Here is a 19,592-nt window from a genome sequence, read left to right as displayed (position 1 = left end):
CTTTCTCACCAATAAGAATTCTACTATTTTCAACCAACTTTTATGTGTGAATGATTAAATAAATACATAATTCACTTAAAATTTCTTTAAATTATATTTTAAGTCCTCTTTCTCTCAAATAAGAAATCTAATTTCCTAAACAATCTACATGTGTGAATAATTTTTAAAAAATAGATAATTAACTTCATGTTTATTATAATTATAAAGTTTCGAGTGCAAAAAGAAATATATATATATATATAAAAGATAAAAACAGGAAAAAGAAAATTAGATAGAGAAACCTAATTTAGTGTTCGTTCTCACTTATCCTTCAATGGGTAAGTCACTATATATAATCCAAATCCATCTCTCATTTTTTAATTTGTCTGCTTTCTTAATTTATTTTTTTGATAAGTTTCTTTCTTAATTTAAATATAACTTAAATATGTTAATACTTTAATAAAAAAAATAAAAAAGTGTAATATATATTAAAATTGAGGATATATATTCATCTTATAATTAGTGCCACATCTTATCCCAGTCACTTAGCATTACTCTATTATCACACTTCTTCAAAGTGTAAGGTGGGACCATATATATATATATATAATACCAACAAGATACTCAATTAACCCACACCCACACCCACACCCACACCCACATATATATATTTTAAAAACTTGAATATATATATATATATATATATATATATATATATCTTTTGTTTTTGACGGAGGCCGCCACCCAAACCAGTCACAACTCAGCTCTGCAGCAACTCTAAAATCTTTACAATGTCAAAAGGCAAATCACTATGATTATCACTTCTGAGTCACTTTGATCATTGATTCATTTTTTTTTTGGCTTCATTATTAAATTAGACAAATTTAGGTCGATAAAAGCCAACATGTCCATCATTAAATTTATGGCACTCTCTCAATGGTGTATTTTATCAAATCAACTATCATTCACATTTTCACAATCATTTTACATTTCTTATTCAAACTAATAATGATAGTTGTAACAAATTTGCTACTCCAAGAATCTATCAAACATTTCTTATCAAAAAAGTATATCTATCAATTCTACTAACTTTCCAATAAGTACATCTATCAAAACGATATTTTTATTGACTTTAGTTAGATTTTTGTAATACTATATTTTCAATAAAGATATCCTACTTTGGTCAATTGGCTTAAGCCTGCTCAAGTGCAATTAAGAATTTTCTTTTCATAATAATGTTTTATCTTATATATAAAGAGCATTGATATAGGATCCGTCGGTACCGCTCAAGCTTCGCGTGTTTTCACTCTCATTCTCACTATTTGCTAGTTTATTTTGTCACTTTTACATTTTTATTTTTGAATTCATTCTCGCTCCCGATTCACTTTATGTGGCTTATGTCCGAACACTTCGAATATCAAATAAGATCAGCTCACCACCGCACAATAGTGGTAGAATCCGTACCTGCACTACAATTTTTTTGAATTGTCGATTTTCAAATAATTTCTCATATATAATTGGTCTTTAAAAATTTGTTATGTCACGCCATAGCTCACCTTGGACGAGTCCAATTTGAATGGAATTACCCTATAAATCAAAATTTACTATTTCCTCCCCTTGGATGAAAAGCTTTCTATGATATCATATGAAACTATATTAAGACTTTATACTCGCTTGAAAAGATTGAGTATTAGGTTGTAACAGCTCATTGTTGCTGGAAATCAATTTTTTGTTTGTACAAAACTCATTTTTTCTTTCGGTAATTGTCTGGTGCATATGGGATTGGATTGTAATTTTATAATTTTTCGGTCATTTTCTATTGCATATAGGATGGAGGAATTACATGTGCTCGATAATGAACTATGAGATGATTTAAGAAGTCTGACACCACCATTGTTGATAAAAAATAAAATTAAAAAAAAGTCATTGTCAAGTCCATGCATATAGGATGAGGGTATTACATGTGCTCGGTGATGAACTATGGAAATAATGCTGAAAAGGGAAAGCCCTGCTTGGTTTGTCACTCAGAAAATAAAAATAAAAAATAAAAAATAAAAAAAAAAATCTCTGTTTGGTCCTGAAAACTTAGTTATAAAATGACATATTTTCAGAGAATAGTCTTTTATAGTTATAATTTTTAAATTCTTCGTAACTATTTTTTGAGAGACAAACCAAACCGACTCTAATCATCTTAACTATCGAAGTTGTTTTTGATAAAACTAAAATGATTTGTAATTTAGAGAAAAAGAAAATGGGAAAAAGAAGTGATTTAATCGTTTCTGCTCCAGTCCAATGAGTTCATTTGAAATATAAAACGGGCCAAAGCTATTTGCTAATTGGGCTTAAACTGTATTCCTAAAATGCTTCTTGTCTTGTTTGACCTACAAACAACCAAGTAGTCCAAGACACAAATGAAACAGAACAACCAATTGCCCATTTAGCCTTTTTTTTTTTTTTTTCTTTCCTGAGACATAAGCCCATTTAGCTACTTCATTACACTAACAAGCAGCCCAATTACAGGTGGACATGCAATCAAAAATAACTTGAATAAAATTAACACATTTGTTGGTATGTCCACTTATAATTGGCCGCAGGGGCGAAGTCAATTAAGGCCCAGAGGGAGCACGTGTCCCCCCTCACTTTGTTCCAACCTACTATATATAGGTACATATTTTTTGTATATATATATACTTATATGGTAATTTTAAATATTGCCCCCCTCAAATTTTCAAATTATTTTAATTTCCTTTTTTTTTTAAAAAAAAATTACATATATCCCTTCTTCAAATATACAATATATTTTTCCTTTTCTAATTTTTGTTCACTTTTCAAAAAATTTCTTTTTTCGCTTATGTATAATTATGTATTTTTTTATTTTTTTAAACTTATTTCTTTTATCGATGACATTTGTGATTGTATTTAATCAAAATATTATTAATTAATATTTTGATTTTTATATTTGTAACTATATATTTTTTTACGGTATTTATTTAGTATATTATTTTACAACTATTTTTTTCTTATTTGCTTTTTTGATTTAAAAAATTATATTGTCATATTTATAAAAAAAAAAAAAAAAAAAAAATTTAACAAGTGCATTGTGCCCCTTTTGAAATAAAATCCTGGCTCCGCCCCTTATTGGACGAGACCATATGATCCCGAACCTAAGTCACATAAAGCAAAAAGGGAAGTGGGAGCGAAAGCAAATTCGAGAATAGGAGTTCAGAAGCGGCAAAATTTAAGTCACACAGAATAAAAATGGGAGCAAGAGCATGTTCGGAACATAAAAGCAGAAACACGTTCAGAACATAAAAGCAGAAACACGTTCAGAACATAAAAACGACATCTATTGAAAATAATTGAGTGATTTAGTCCCGAGCTATATAATGATATCACCAATTTAGACACTTTGGATCCTTCGACAATAAAAAGTGACGACCCTAACGAGTCTACCAAATATGATGTCCAAGGATTAATCCTACCCTACACTCCTTGGATCCCTTGCCATACTATGGGACCTTTTTCATGACCGTCAAATGTTTACTTCAAGGGGTATTATCTCTTCTTTTCAAACTTGAGAATTCGATTTTTTCTGGAAAAAATGAGTCAGCAATATGGTACAAAACCATATGGTTTTTTTTTCCCCCAACAAATGGCGCATTAAGTATTTAATGTTCACATTTTAATTCTAGGAAATGTCAACATATGGTCAAAAAAACCCAAATGCTGATAATTTGGTCAAAAACCAGATGTGCACATTAAAAAAAAAAAAAAAATGGTCAAAATTGATGAGTATAGGTCAATTTGCTCAAGAAGGTTTTATATGCACAAATTGAAAAATAATATAAAAGTTAATTAGTTTATTTTTTACTTAAAAAAAAATCAAGTAAAGCAGTTGCTAATAGCATTTGCTGACATATTAATTACTCCCTCTATTTTTTAAAAATGTGTTTCTTTTGGGAAACCGAACTCTCACAGATTGAGAGTCACGGCACCCCAGAAGAGTGACGGAGTATTAATCATTTGCAATCAATAACTGGACTAATTAATTTTTCACTCATTAGCTTTGATTACACATTAAACCTAATTAGTGAAACAGATAAAGTTCGTTAAACCAAATGGATCCAAATTACTGAACTTATTGATAATAAATTGGAGTTGATCGATTAAATTAGGGTTTCTATTCATCGAATCTGTCAGTCCCGAACCATTTTGCATCTTACCTAAATGGTACTAATGGAGAAGTGAAAGTGAAATCAGGGCTTTAGGGTTTGGGACTTTTTTGTTTTTTTTTAACTAAACGGCCATTTTTGACTGTCTGTCCGAGTCTGGGCTATCCTATTCTCTCTCACACACACATGTATACACACAGTCGTCGCATACACACATATACACAGTAAAAAGCAAACTGTGTTTTGGGTCTGAGAGATGAAGATGAGTGAAGTTGAGCAACGTCAAGAGTTGGAAGGTGATGTTGATCATGATGAAGAGATGGTTAAGAAGGAATGGGCAGTATCAGAGAAGACACTCAAATCTAGGGAAGATAGTGCGAATCTCGACACCACTTCCTCCATGGTTTCTCTTTCTACTCTCTCTCTCTCTCTCTCTCTCTCTATATATATATATATATATATATATGAATTTTCTTAATTAATGTTAGATCTGGATTGTTATTGGCAGGGTAGATTGAAGAAGCCGAAGGTGATGAAGGATTATACTTTTGAATCTTTAATAGTCAAGAGGAGAAAGGCTTCGGGTTCCAAATTAAAGCAGGTGAGGGTTGATTTCTTTGCCATCATTGTTAATTTTTCTTCTAAAACTTTATATCTCTGTTTTTTTCTTCTTAATTATTGAATTTGTTGTTTCTTGCTAATATCTTACTTCGATTGATGCTCACCGAGCTGCTGCTGATCCTGTATACCTATCTGAATATCATTTTTGGATAGTTAATGTGAGTTTTGAACCTAACGAATATGAAATAGTCCCCAATCAAACCTTAAAAAGAAAGAACCATGATAATAGACTGTCGTGCTGCTTCCGAAGCTCTAGTTAGCTCTAGCAATGGAAGTGGGGCGATTTAGTGGCCTCTTAATCAAGATTTAGAATTCGATCCCCCAGGCAAAGGAAGAAGCTAAGAGAAACGAATGCAGCCGCTATAGGCAGCCCTTTGTACATCACCTTCAATTGTAGGTAGCTTGTTTCAGTAGGAATGGCGATTCATTCACAATGAAGACTAGAACTTAAAATCTGACAAGAAATAATAGGGTATGTATTGGGTTTAAGTAGATTGAAGTTGTAAAAGGAGAATACATAGCTCATTCCAGGGTTCTCTGATGGTTAACCATTTCAGAATCCCATTTCACACTCTGTCCTGTCAACACAAAGGCGACTCAACTCTGTTTAATCTACTTCTATGTAGTAAATCTAGCCATTGATAGTGAGACATACTTTTAATCTGATAGATGACATATCAAAAAAGAAAAAATATGAGAGCAATAAGTTGTTATCTTTTTAAAGCAGCAACAAGAAACAAATTAACCGAATATTTTTATCTTGATGCGACGCAGATGCAACAAGAAACAATTGAAATTGCCTTCGGATGGGTAAACTAATTTAATAAGTATTGTGTAATTTAGGTGATTTATAATGGCGAAACTTCTAGGGCTCTAAATGCTCTAGTAGGGATGGAAGGTATCAAATTGAGCCACTTACCTTTGCCACTCAATAAAGCCTATGATCTCTTACTCTGGGAGCTTCAAAACCATGGTTTCATTATTCTGCTTTTTATCCAGTTCGCTTAAACTGCTTGTTATATTTTCTTTCCTCATTCTGGTCGCAAGGGCTCATGAACTTCATCATGTTCTCTCTCTTTAATAGTTTTCTGCACGTTCGAAACCTTCATAATAATACCTTCAACTTTTCACAAATAAATAGGAGCAATAACATAAATGTATGATTATCTAGTTCTATGTAAGTGGAGTACAAAGAATAGGACCATATTCTTAGGCTCTAATATTCAGAGTACAGTAAGGCCCGAACTAGACTTAGCGGGCTGAATAGATTTTGAAAAGTAAATAACTAACTTCAATTGAATTTCAAATTTCAACTGAAATTTAATAACAATCAATAAGCATGTAAAAATAGGTAGAATACTGAAACATAAATCATAAAACATCCACACGCAAGAACACCAATTTTAACCTGAAGAACCCTAGAGGAAGAAACCATGGGACCACTCCAAACAGATCAAAATTCACTATCAGAAGCAATGTATACAATAAGTTTCTGGACTAAACCGAAAAATTCCCTAATGATTCTGACTGTGTTGTCAGTCAACGAATCTGCTCTTCACGTAATCCGCTCTTCAACTTGTGCTTTGATCTCTATGACTAGTTATGTCCAATCCTTTGTTTGTTGTGTAGTATTTGCTGTGGCATTGAAGACTTGAATTCCTTGAAGCTCTAGGATTTATATGTCACTCATGGATACTCCACCTCTATATGACTGATGAATGAAACAAAGATCTAGTAATTTAGTGAATTCACAATATGTTTAATCATGTGAATGCACGCATATGACCCTAATTTGGTGGGTGCAAAATACTAATCTTGCGTTTGGTATGCAAGAATGGAATGGAATGGAATGCCCATTCCAACCATTCCTTTGTTTGGTATGCAATTTAAAGTGGGAATGGTCATTCCATTGGAATGAAAATCCATTCCTGGTAATGAAAATCCATTCCACAACTAAACCTATTCCATTCCCAAGTAATTTAAAAAAAAAAAATCAACTTCCCAAAAAACCCTCATATTCCAAGTCCAAAAATCACCATCATCTTCCACCACAACCACCTCCACCTTTCACCACCACCACCACCACTGCTTTCCACCACCCCCACCGACTTTCACCACCACCCACCACTTTCTACTACCGCCACCGCCTTTCACCACCGACATCGCCTTCCTTTGCCCCAACCATCACCTCCGCCACAGCCTTTCACCACCGCTACCGCCACCACCGCCACCACCTTCCACCTTCCACCACCACCGCCACCATGACCTTTCACCATCTTCCACCACCACCACAGCCACCGCCTTTCACCACAGCCACTGCCTTCCATCACCACTGCCGCCGCCGCCTTTCACCACCGCCGCCACCGTCTTATACCGCCGCCGCCGCCTCCGCCTTCCACCTCCACCTTCCACCACCACCTCCACCTTTCACCACCGTCGTTGGCACCACCACCGCCATTGCCTTTCACCACCATTACCGCCACTGCCTTCCACCACCGCCACCGCCACCGCCTTCTACCACCACCACCGCCACTGTCTTCCACCACCACAGCCGCTGCCGCCGCCTTCCACCACCACCGCCTTCTGCCAGTACCTTCCACCATCGCCACCACCACCGCGGCCGCCACTGCCGCCACCGCCGCCGCCACCGCTGCCGCCACCGCTATCGCCTTCCATCGCCTTTCACCGCCGCTACTGTCTTCCACCGTCGCCACCACCTTCCACCACCGCCACCTCCACTGCCTTCCACCACCACCACAGTCACCTCCATTGGCGGAACCACCGCCACCTATACCACTATCTCCTTCCACCACCACCAACACTCTTGCCACTGCCTTCCACCACTGCTGCCTTTCACCAACACCGTCGCCTTCCACTATTGCCACCGTCGCTGCCTTTTAACACCACCACCTACACCACTATCGCTTTCCACCTCCACCACCATCCACCATCGCCACTACCACCAATTATTTTTAAAAAAATTATAGAAGAATGTCATTTTGTTAATTTAATTTATTTTTTACTAACAGGGATATTTTAGAGAATCAAATCTGAAATTTATTCCATTTTAAATTTAAAATTGGTCCAACCAAACACTAGAATGGTTATTATCTTTTCATTTCTACACATTTCATATTTACAACCAAACAATAGAATAAGAATGGCCATTTCATTCCATTCTCACTTGTATTCCACTCCATTATTGCACACCAAACGTAGCATAAGAGTTGATTTACCTTTCTGCCATTGTTGAAGCTTTGAATTCTCCTATTTGCCCTTTGACAGAGGTAACTCATCTAAGTAACCTTCGAAAGCATAAACGAAAGCTAAAATTCAATATTATGAATTCCGTTTTGTATGAAATTTGTCAATCAAGTTCTATCGACCTAACAGAGTATACTATTAATGGGAATATCTTATAATTTCTTGAACAGGTAAAACTTGATCATGTGGGGAAGTCTATGAGGTCAGTTAAGTGTCTACATTATTCAATTCTGTTTTTTGTTTTTTGTTTTTTTTTTTAAGCATTTGGTAGATATAACAATAAAGGTCCCTGATTGTTTTTGAAGCTGTAAGCAAGCAAAGACTGCAAGTAATGCATTAAATAGTCCTGGTGAAGTTAAGTCATCCACTTTGATTCGAGCAGAGGAGGTTCAGTCTAGTCTAGATACTGAATTCCCTAGCTTTGCGAAACTGATGGTTAAATCGCACGTCTCCACTGGTTTTTGGATGGTAAGCACTGTTTCAAACAGATTGGATTGCATAGAACAATATCGGACAAACCAGAGATAGTTCTTCTGTTACCTACTCTTTTGTTAACAGAGCCTCCCCGTGCCCTTCTGCAAGTCACACCTACCAAAAAAGGATGCTACTCTTATTTTGGAAGATGAAAGCGGGGAACAATTTGAATTAAAATTCCTTGCAGAAAAGTCGGGACTCAGTGCAGGGTGGAAAAAGTTTGCTGTTGGACACAAATTGCTCGAGGGAGATGCTTTGGTCTTCCAATTAGTTGAAGCTGACAAATTTAAGGTGACATTTGGAACTTATGTCTTGTTTATTACTTTATTCAGCATATAAGTTTGTCCATTGATTTTTAATTTAGCACATATGTTTTGTACTATCCGTTGGAAATCATATCTTTAAGTTGACTCGATGATTGTAGCAGATTTATTGGGTCTTCATTATAAGCTAATGTTTAGGCTTTTGTTTAGGGATTTGATTTTTTTTTTGATTTGATTTTTATTCTCTTTTCATATTTGTAATTTTCCTCTTTTATATAATGATAGTCAGACTCTCAAATTGAGTACGTCAATTTTACCAGGTTACTTTTTTGGTATCAGAGCCACCTATCATATAATTAAATTTGGTATCAGAGCTACCGTCGGAGATGGCGGCATAAGCCTCATCTCCGACGGCGGTCCATCATCATCCCCTTCTTGCAGATTTAAGGTCTCTGTCTCCGTTGCCATTTCATTCTAGCAACCATCACCACGTGCTTGGCGTCATTTTTCAGATTTCTCTTTCATCGTCTGATTTTGTTGGAGCTCTCTTTTTTGGGTTGTTTAAGGTCTCTGTTTTGTTGGAGCTCTTTATTTTGGCCCAAGAGAATATTTCACGGCCTTTTTCCTGGCGTTGTTTCGGTATTTCCAGCTTTGTTTCGGATCTTTCTCATCTCTCGGATGGATCCCTCAGGTGTAGGGAAGGCTATCCTCCCAGGTTAAGACCCCTTATTTGGGGGTATCCCCTTAGTATTTGACATGTGTTAAGGGTCTCTCGGTGCTATTTATGCCTTGTTTAGGCTGCCGGTGTGTTCGGTAGCATTGTCCTTTGCCTTGTTGGGCTACCGGTGTGTTCGGTAGCATTGTCCTTTGCCTTATTGGGCTGTCAGTGTGTTTGGTAGCATCGTCCTTTGTCTTGTTGGGCTGCCAATGTGTTCAGTAGCTTGGTGTTCACCGTTTCCATATCTCCAACAGTATTTATTGCCTTATTTGGGCTGCCAATGTGTTCGGTAGCATTGCAATCTTATTGTGGAAAGGATACGGTCGTTTCACGTCTTGATATAGTCAATCTGAGCTTGGTTAATATCTTCCCTATTGAGGGGGAGTGTTGGAAATCATATCTACAAGTTGACTCGATGATTGTGGCAGATTTATTGAGTCTTCATTATAGGCTAATGTTTAGGCTTTTGTTTAGGGATTTGATTTTTATTCTCTTCCCATATTTGTTATTTTCCTCTTATATATAATGATAGTCAGACTCTCAAATTTAGTACGCCAATTTTACCAAGTTACTTTTTGGTATCAGAGCCACCTATCATATAATTCAATTGTTCTTTGTCTTCTCTCTTCATCATTCACACTTGTTGCTCGTCATCTCAATGGCAAGTTGGGCATTCATGCTCCAACTTGAAGGGGAGTATTGAAAATTTAATGGAGAAATCAGTGGAGGAAAATCTTTCAGAAATTGATGTTGTTTCCTATTATTGAAAATTTGATGTTACAGAGCAGTGGAGAAAAATCCTCCTTGTTTCCTATTTTCTATCTTTTTCCATTCTCATAATTTCTTCTCCTATGTAAAGTAGCCTCCACCATTGTATTGTATATGAGTTGAGAGAGTATTATAAAAAATCAGCGGAGGAAAATCTTTTGTTGTTTCCTATTATTGAAGATTTGATGTTACAGATGAATAAAAATCCTCCTTGTTTCCTATTTTCTCTCTTTCCATTCTCATACTTTCTTCTCCTATATAAAGGAGCCTTTGCCATTGTATTGTATATGAGTTGAGAGAGTATTATAAAAGTGATGTAATCTTTTGGGCTCTTTGTATCGTGCATGTAGGCCCTAGTGGTTGAACCACATAATATCCTTGTGTTATTCGTGTTTCATTTCTCTCTTCACTTCTGTTTTATGCTTTACAACACTATCACAAACAGAAAACTAATAAAATAGTTGACTAAACATTAAAGATTTTGTTGTATATAAATGTGTAATAAACATACATTTCCCCTTCATAGTTCATACACTTATATATAATGAATATTAACAGGTCTGCACGCTCCATTACAATACACTTCTCCTTTCCCCCACCTTCCATGTCCAGACCCACCACCACAGTCAACAATATTGTTCGCTTTGAGCTCTCCTCTCCAATGGTGAGGTGAGCAGTTCGAGCCCCATTTCGAGTTCGCTTACCTTCCAAAAAAGAAGTGGGATTGTCGTATTACTTGATGTGAATTTTCATTGTTGACTGTGGTGGTGGATCTTGACACTCCACCACACACAACAGATAAATGTCAAATAAAGGAACCAAAAGTTGGAATAATGGTATAGAAATTGGTTTTGCTTTTATGCGTTAATGAACTGCTAGATAGCTTTTTCCCTAGAAGTTCACTAACTTAAGGATAGCTAAGACAAAACAACTATGAGATAACATGAAGAAATGTTCATTTTGTCTGGGTGGCACATGGTTTGTGACTGCTGTTATGAATGTTCTATTGATGCTATTTATAGAAAAAAAAAAAACAAAATTGTGAGATTTAACAGGGAAAGCACGAATATCTCAAATTAATATTCTTAGTGATTCCATGAAAGGTGGATAGCATATCTTTGTATTGCCCTCCCACCCCCCAGCCCAAACCCAAATAAAAAAGAAAAATGGAAACAAGAATTCAGGGAAAAAATAAAAAATGGAAACAAGAATCAGCGATTTGATTCTTTGTAGTACATGAAATATATTAACTTAGAAGAAAACATCTAGCAGTGGAATGGATTTTACACGGCTAAATGTTAATTTTATTAATTATTTTATTTTATTTTCTAGAGTAAAGTAATGTTTTTATATAATAAAATGTTCAATATAGGTATTTAACTCGTTTTAAAGTACTAATATAATATAATTGGATAATGATTGGATATGCTTTTTAAGTACATGTCCAATCAAAAGTGTCGGACACGTGTCCCATACCCATGTTCGAGCAATAGGTGTCCAACACGGGTACTTCACTACTTTTGAAGAGTCCATGTAACATAGCCCACCACTCATGTTATCAAGCACTTGCACAAGAAAATCTTTCTGTAATAGTACCACAGCAAGATTGTCCACTCTTATGTAGTAATACAGAATAGAAGAAGAAAATACTTTAATTTCTGAAATGATTCTTTCTGTTTCTTTCTTCATATAATCAACACAATACATCAGATTGTATATATAGCTTGCGGGTACATGAATTCACTAGATACATGAATACTTTAGATACATATTAATTAAGATCTTTTAGTCTTTCAAAAACCATGAACCTAATATGTGGCCTTCAATCTTCCAAATACAATGAACCTTTCAACACTCAATATTCAGAAATTTCCAGAATTTGGTTTAGTGTCCCAACAATGCCTCCCGTAAACCAAATTTACTTTTGACTCCCAATCTTGCAACATTTCTTTTGAAAAACTGTCCACCAAGAGGCTTTGTGAAAATGTCCGCCATTTGTTCATCTGTTTTGCAATATTTGACAAGAATAACTTCTTCATTCACAAGCTTCCTTAAGAAATGATAACGAATATGGATGTGCTTTGTTCTCCCATGAAGAACTGGATCTTTTGTAACTGAAATGGTTGAACTATTGTCACACAACAATATTGTTGGACTGATTTGCTTGTGCTTGGGACTTTCCAAAATTCCTCGCAGCCAAAGAATTTGACACCCTGCAAAAGAAGCAGCAATGTATTCTGCCTCAGTGGTAGAAAGTGCAACAATTGGTTGTTTCTTTGAACTCCATGAAATTGCTCTACCTCCCAGATTAAAAACATAGCCAAAAGTGCTTTTGCTATCATCCACACTTCCTGCCAAATCACTGTCCGTGTACCCAACAAGATTAACAGGAACATTTGCTTCATAGAAAATACCATAATCAATAGTTCCTTTGACATATCGCAAAACTTACTGCATACATGATATCCGGTCTAGTTGCTGTCAAATACATCAAATTCCCAACTAAACTCCGAAACATAGTGGAGTTAACAAACTTTCCTTCACCTTCTTTGCTTAACTTCAAACCTGTAATGCATGGAGTTGTCTCCATCTTGAACTTTTTCAAAATGTCATTTGGATAACTCTCTTGAGAAACGAATATTCCTTTCTTGGATTGAAGAATTTCAATACCAAGGAAATGATGCAATTCTCCCAAATTTGTTATCTCAAACTCTTTCATCATAGAGAGCTTAAAACCATTCAACATTTCCAAATTATTTCCAGTAAAAATAAGATCATCAACATATAGGCTTACAACCATGAAGCTTCCTTGCAAACTAATTTTGGTGTAGAGAGTATGCTCATGTGGACATTTCTGAAAACCGTTCTTCTCAAAATAGGAACTAATTCGGCTGTACCAAGCTCGTGGTGATTGTTTCAGCCCATATAAAGCTCGTTTCAGCTTATAGACTGTGTCTTCTTTCCCTTTCTTCACAAAACCAGGTGGTTGTTCAAGATAAACTTCTTCTTTGAGAATGCCGTTTAAGAAGGCTGATTTACGTCCATTTGAAATATCTTCCAATTGTTTTGAGCTGCAAGAGAAATGAGCAAACGAACATTGTCAAGTCTAGACACGAGCAAATACCTCAGTATAGTCTTCTCCTTCCTTTTGCTTATACCCCTTTGCCACAAGTCTTGCTTTGTACTTGTTGATGGAGCCATCTGGATTCATCTTTGTCTTGTAAACCCACTTCACACCAATAGGTTCTTTGTGTGGAGGTAGATCCGGGAGCTCCCATATGTCATTCTTTTCAATGGCCTTAATCTCATCTTTCATAACTTGCTTCCACTTCTCTTCCTTACATGCATCATCAAAAGAAATTGGATCTTCCCCTGCAAAGAAGGCAAAAAATACAGCAGCATTTTGATCAATTTGCTCGGTAGCATCATAGACTTCTTGCAAACTTCTCATCTTTCTTGGAGTGGAACTTCGAGAGGAGTCTTCATTTTCACTTTCAGATTGTGAATCATTCTCTTCATCAGGAAAAATGGGTAGATTTTCTGCATCATCCTTTTCAAAATCAAAGGAAGAATTTTCATCAAATCGAACATCTCGACTAATCACAATCTTCTTTGTCCTCGGAATATACAATTTCTAAGCCTTGCTCCTTTCACTATACCCAATGAAAAAGCATTTTTCTGATTTGTCATCTAACTTGTTTCTCATCACATCTGGAATGTGTGCATAAGCAGTACTTCCAAACACCTTCAAATGGTGAACACTTGGCTTTGATCCGTACCATGACTCATAAGGCGTGCAATTCTCTAGGCTTCTTGTTGGTGATCTGTTTATTAGATAAACTGCACATGAAACAGCTTCTGCCCACAAGCTTCGCAACAATTTCTTCCTTTTAAGCATGCACCTTGCCATCTCCATGATTGTCCGATTCTTTCTTTCACAAACACCATTTTGTTGTGGTGTATGTAGAACGTGTTGGGGATAATTAACTCCCTCCAACCCACTCAACGGTCGGCTGTTGTTAAGAGTTAAATCCCTCCTTCATCACACACAGCGGAAGCATCATCACATCACATCACATCAACACAAGCATATATGGGGATAACAATCATACACATCCACGCACGACACAGTATTTTATATGGTTCACCCAACTCTAGGGTTACGTCCATGGGAGAGAGAGATTTCACTATTATGAATCAAGAAAGAGAATATACAACCACATGTCAAAACCCCACTCACTCACTCATCATCTCTTATGAGGCTATATGTATAAACTCGGGAATTACATATACTCACTTCTCTCCTCACAACACTTACCCTTAAACCCCTTATGTCTTTTTTCTTATCTCTCTCTCTCTCTCTCTCTCTCTAAACCTCTTACACCCATCTCTATTTATAGAGTCTTCAAACCAAATTCCTTGTTGGACAAGTATTCCTTAACTTGCCCACAAGGAGTTACCATAATGATCAAAACTCTAAAATATAAACATAATGTGATACAATTTCCTCTAATAATTTCAACCTTCTAAAACGAAAAAGGAAACTAATTTTCTGCACAAATTTTGAGCCACAAACCCAACAGAACGGTCATTTCATGCCTTATTCCATGGTCTTTGCAATATTTCTCAAACTCATTTGAGAGGTATTCACCTCCTCTGTCAGTTCTCAAAGTTTTAATTAGAAGACCAGAATATCTTTCAACTTCAGCTTTGAATTATTTAAAAACTTGAAATGCTTCTGATTTTTCTTTTAGAAAATAAAACCAAACTTTTCTTGAATAGTCATCAATAAATTAAATGAAATATCTATTACCTCTTAGAGAAGTTTCTGACATTGGACCACATAGATTCGAATGAACAAGTTCCAAAGACCTCTTTGCTCGCCATGAGGAGTGAGACGGTAATGGATTTCTATGTTGCTTTCCAAGTTGACAATCTTCACAAACTTCATCCATAAGATCAACTTGAGGCATCCCTTAAACCATCATCTTTGCTGAGAGCAACTTCAAGCTTCCATAGTTCGAGTGTCCAAATCTGCCATGCCATAACTTGGAGATTCCTTTATCGACACTTGTCATACAAGACAAATTTGCAGTCTGAAGAGTAAGAGGGAATAAAGTATTTGCCGCTGCTCTAACCTTTGCTACAAGTTGATTTTTCCTTGACAAGATGCAGCAATTATCATGAAAGTGGACATCATACCCCTTCTTCAAAAGTTGACCAATACTCAACAAATTATTCTTCAAACTAGGAACATAATAAACTTAAGAAATCTTCTGTATTCTGCCTGATTTTGTTTTGAACTCCACTTCACCAACACCTTCGATTTCATAGGCCTTTCCATCTCCAACTTTTACTTGCCCATGGTCTACTTTGCATAACTTTGAAAATATTACTTTGTTACCTGTCATATGTTTACTGGCAGCACTGTCCAAGTACCAAACGTCGTCCATAGCCTCACCTTGACATACTAGTAGCAAAGTTTCTTGTTGGTTCATTTCTTCTCTCTTGTTTTCATGCACAAAACCAACTTTGTTTTGTTTTTCTTGCTTATACCAGCACTCACTTGCTATGTGACCAGGTTTATTACAATTATAACATTCAAAATAACCACGACCTCTTCCTCTTTGATAGCCACGCCCTCTTCCTCTTGAGATTTGATTATCTCCTTCATTTGAATAGTTTTCATTACTTGGAAAAACTCTTCCTCTTCCAAGAAAACTGGAGCCCCTTCCTCTAAAATTTCCACTTCTTCCACGACCACGATAAGAGTCACGGCCTCCCGTCAATGTAATTTGGGACTTTAGAGCTTGATCAGTTTGAGAAGGAGGAGGATTCCTTTGATTGATTCTGATCTCATGAGCCTTCAATGATCCTTGCAAATCCTCCGAAGAGAGAGTAGAAGAATCTCTTGATTCTTCAATAGCAGCCATCACATAGTCAAACTTTTGTGGTAAACTACGAAGAATTTTTTCAACCACTCTTTGATCCTCTAAAATTTCTCCGTTGGATGCCATTTGATTGACAATGGAAGTAACTCTTGTGAAATAGTCCGCAATGCCTTCACTTTCTTTCATTTCCAACTTTTCAAACTCCTTTCTTAAGGTTTGAAGATTCACCTTTTCTTCTCCTTTATAGGTTGTTTGAATAATCTCCCATGCTTCCTTTGCGCTTTCGGCTTTAGCAAGTCTTTCATATACCGACTTCTCAATTGTTTGATATATTTGTAAGAGTGCCTTGTTGTCATGTTTTCGATTGTTATTCAAAGTCTTTTTCTATGCTTGTGTCAATTGCTCTTCATTTTCTGGCTCTTCAAATCCTTCTTCAACAATTTTCCATAGCTCCATTGATTTTAGCAACACCTTCACATTGTTGCTCCAATAATCATAACTTTCTCCATTAAAACGAGGAATGAGAGAGGCCAAAGTATTATTGTTTGAACTTGCCATTTTGCAGAATTTTTCAACCTTGCTCTGATACCACTTTGTAGTAATACAAAATAGAAGAAGAAGATGCTTTAATTTCTGAAATGATTCTTTCTGTTTCTTTCTTCATATAATCAACACAATACATCAGACTCTATATATAGCTTTGTGGGTACATGAATTCACTAGATACATGAATACTTTAGATACATATTAATTAAGATCTTTTAGTCTTTCAAAAAACATGAACCTAATATGTGGCCTTCAATCTTCCAATGACAATGAACCTTTCAACACTCAATGTTCAGAAATTTCCAGAATTTGGTTTAGTGTCCCAACAATTTACTATAGATCTCTTTATATATGTTCCTCATTTCTCTAGGTGTACATAATAAGAGCAAATAATTTGACTGAGGTAGATGGTGCTCTTGGCCTCCTAGATTTGGATGCTCATGCAAAACTAAGTGATGCAGGTTAGTTTGACTTGTATCTTTGTTTGTCAGTTCCTTTTTTGATTAAAATAGTTCAGACAATTATTATTTGATTTTTAATGTTTTAAGTTTCCATGGTTCATGTCGATATTGGACTACAAAAATATACAGAGGGGGTTACGATAGCTCTCAAGAAGAAAAGGAAGCGTCCAAAGTCTATTTCATTGTCTATGGCCCAAAAGAAGAAAAAGAAGACAGGTCTATCTATATCAGCACCCAAACTTGTGCAGCCAGTAGAATCTGAAAATGATAGTGAAGTGGTGGGTTCAAAAGATCTTGCAGCTCCCAAATTAACTGGTTCTGCTGTTCAGTTTAGCGACATCAAAAGTTTTGAAGATTTCAACATTCCGGTAAATGGGTTGTGTATAGATTCCGAGTTCCCTGAGCATATACGGACCAAGTACTATGAGCTCTGCTGCAGCAAGAATGCATTTCTTCATGCTGGTATTCTCCAGGACGTTCATTGGATGTTGATTGCTGGTACTATTTTTGAAACTGTGAACATTGCAGATGCCATAAGAGCCTGCAAGCTCACAACCTCTCGGGATGAATTTACAAATTGGGAGAACACCTTGAAATCATTTGAGCTTTTGGGTATGGATGTTGGATTTTTAATTGCAAGGCTGCGCCGCCTGCAAACCATCCTCTTTGAATCAGAAGGTTCGTCGGATAGAAAGAGGTATTTAGAGGCTACATTTTATCGAATTCAAGCCAAAGACGAGATCAGAAACCTCGAAGCAAAGCTTGTTGAATTGAGGGAAGCCTCGGAAAAGTTTGAAGCTGACATTGAGACTCTGAAGTCCAAGGCCGAGAGCCATGAGCTCAACTTTGAGGCAGAGGTCAATGCTCCATGGTAATTATTCCTAGACCATAAACCCTCATTTTCTTTTTGTATACCTTGGTTATAGCCACATTTAACAGTTAAAAAATGGGAAATATGTAATCGATAGTATAGTTGTGGTCATCATTAGTAGTAGTAACAATGTTTTGTAAGGCTATCAGTTTCAATTTAACCTCTCAAGAATTGTATATGAAATCAATATTGCAATTTTTATGACTATAGTGGTGTTCCCTTCATAATCTTAATACATTTATCAAGGTGTTAGCCCTCGTCTGATTTCAATGTGATCCTGCCGAAAGCCTGAAATGTGGTATTGTAGAATACACATTCACATCCGCACACGTCTCCTTGAGATTTTTTGGGACCCGAGGATTGTTACTCGAGGCTAAGGACTCGAGGGATGCCGCTCGATGTCTCAAGTTTTTCCAGACTCAGAGGATTGTTACTTTAGGTGATTATTTGAGCTGGAAATTTCTCTGGATTTTATTGGAACTTACACAGCGCGTGGTCACACCTACACCACCAAAGGCTTAATTTTTTAATTTATATATATATATATATATATATATATATATATATATATTACGAAACGCTTAATTGAAGTGTTATCATTTCTTCCTTCGAAATGAAATATTGTGTCACGAATCGCTTAATTGAAGTGTTATCATTTCTTCCTTCGAAACGAAATATTGTGTCACGCTCTCAAAATTCGAATACAAATATATCTTATAACAATACTCAAAATGGTTGTGAACTAAAAATTATTTCAAAATACATTACTCAAATCAACATGAAGTTATATAAAATCCTCAAAATAAAAATCTCTCTATAACTAAGAAAAATAGAAACTCTGAATTGCTTTGGTCCTCAACGCCAACTCTACAACCACCAAGTACGTGAAATGTTAAAATGGAGTGAGCTCACAAGCCGGCAAAATCCATGCTCAGCAACTAATAACCTTACCAGACTTCCAAATACCACTATACATCACATAATACTTAATAAAACAGAATTGGTGCAGCCTCTAACTAGACAGCTACCATACCCCAGGTAATTATAATATGCTAAATGTAACTTCCACAAAATTTTCTCAAATAAATGATCACATTTCCAACTTAGGTGAATACATATCAAACCTCATAATTAAGAATCACATGCCACCACATGGTAAGGAACAAAACCAAATACATACTATGGAACGAATCCAAATATAAACACGTAGATAAGGAACGAATCTAACATTTTCAACAAATTATGTGGGGAACCCATCAACTCTGACACATGATTCCCAAAATAGGTAAAAAAATATATTCCACCCTTGTATGGATACAAACCCAAATGGTAGTTATTAATAGAATGAGATACTCGTGGAGTCACAAAACTGAATCAATACACATGTCCACTTGCAGACAATACTAAACAAATCATTTCAATTCTCTTTAAAATCTAGTTGGAGCCTCAATTTCTGGTATCTAAAAATCTCAAATTGATTTAACAACATAATCAATACACCCACCTATTGATAATATTTATCAACACCAAAAATAGATCAAGCTTATTCATTTACGTAATAAAA

At 35.9% G+C, this 19,592-nt stretch overlaps 1 protein-coding gene across 2 annotated transcripts; it reads left to right on the top strand.

Moving 5' to 3' along the window:
* Positions 1 to 4,171: 4,171 nt before the first annotated feature.
* Positions 4,172 to 18,235, top strand: LOC132266880 (B3 domain-containing protein Os01g0234100-like). Of its 2 annotated transcripts, none has more exons than XM_059767889.1 (7): positions 4,172 to 4,554; positions 4,660 to 4,752; positions 8,207 to 8,238; positions 8,342 to 8,504; positions 8,595 to 8,801; positions 17,067 to 17,157; positions 17,287 to 18,235. In XM_059767889.1, exons 1-7 carry the CDS (start codon positions 4,408 to 4,410, stop codon positions 18,030 to 18,032), a joined length of 1,479 nt encoding a protein of 492 aa, XP_059623872.1. In that variant the 5' UTR covers positions 4,172 to 4,407; the 3' UTR covers positions 18,033 to 18,235. The 2 variants fall into 2 exon arrangements, with proteins under 2 accessions (XP_059623872.1, XP_059623873.1); XM_059767890.1 differs by having other exon boundaries at positions 4,416 to 4,554; positions 4,665 to 4,752.
* The last annotated feature ends 1,357 nt before the right edge of the window (positions 18,236 to 19,592 follow it).

The sequence above is a fragment of the Cornus florida genome, unplaced genomic scaffold (genome assembly GCF_030987335.1).
Source record: "Cornus florida cultivar Cherokee Brave unplaced genomic scaffold, ASM3098733v1 CherokeeBrave_3.0.0_Hap2_Chr07, whole genome shotgun sequence".
Taxonomy (NCBI): Eukaryota; Viridiplantae; Streptophyta; class Magnoliopsida; order Cornales; family Cornaceae; genus Cornus; species Cornus florida.
This window is presented reverse-complemented; position numbering and strand designations above follow the sequence as displayed.

Coding starts and splice junctions, on each gene's coding strand:
- LOC132266880 (XM_059767889.1), top strand. CDS start 4,408: ATGAAGATGAGTGAAGTTGAGCAACGTCAAGAGTTGGAAGGTGATGTT. Junction 4,555..4,659: donor TCGACACCACTTCCTCCATG/GTTTCTCTTTCT, acceptor TGTTATTGGCAG/GGTAGATTGAAGAAGCCGAA. Junction 17,158..17,286: donor TGCAAAACTAAGTGATGCAG/GTTAGTTTGACT, acceptor AAAAATATACAG/AGGGGGTTACGATAGCTCTC.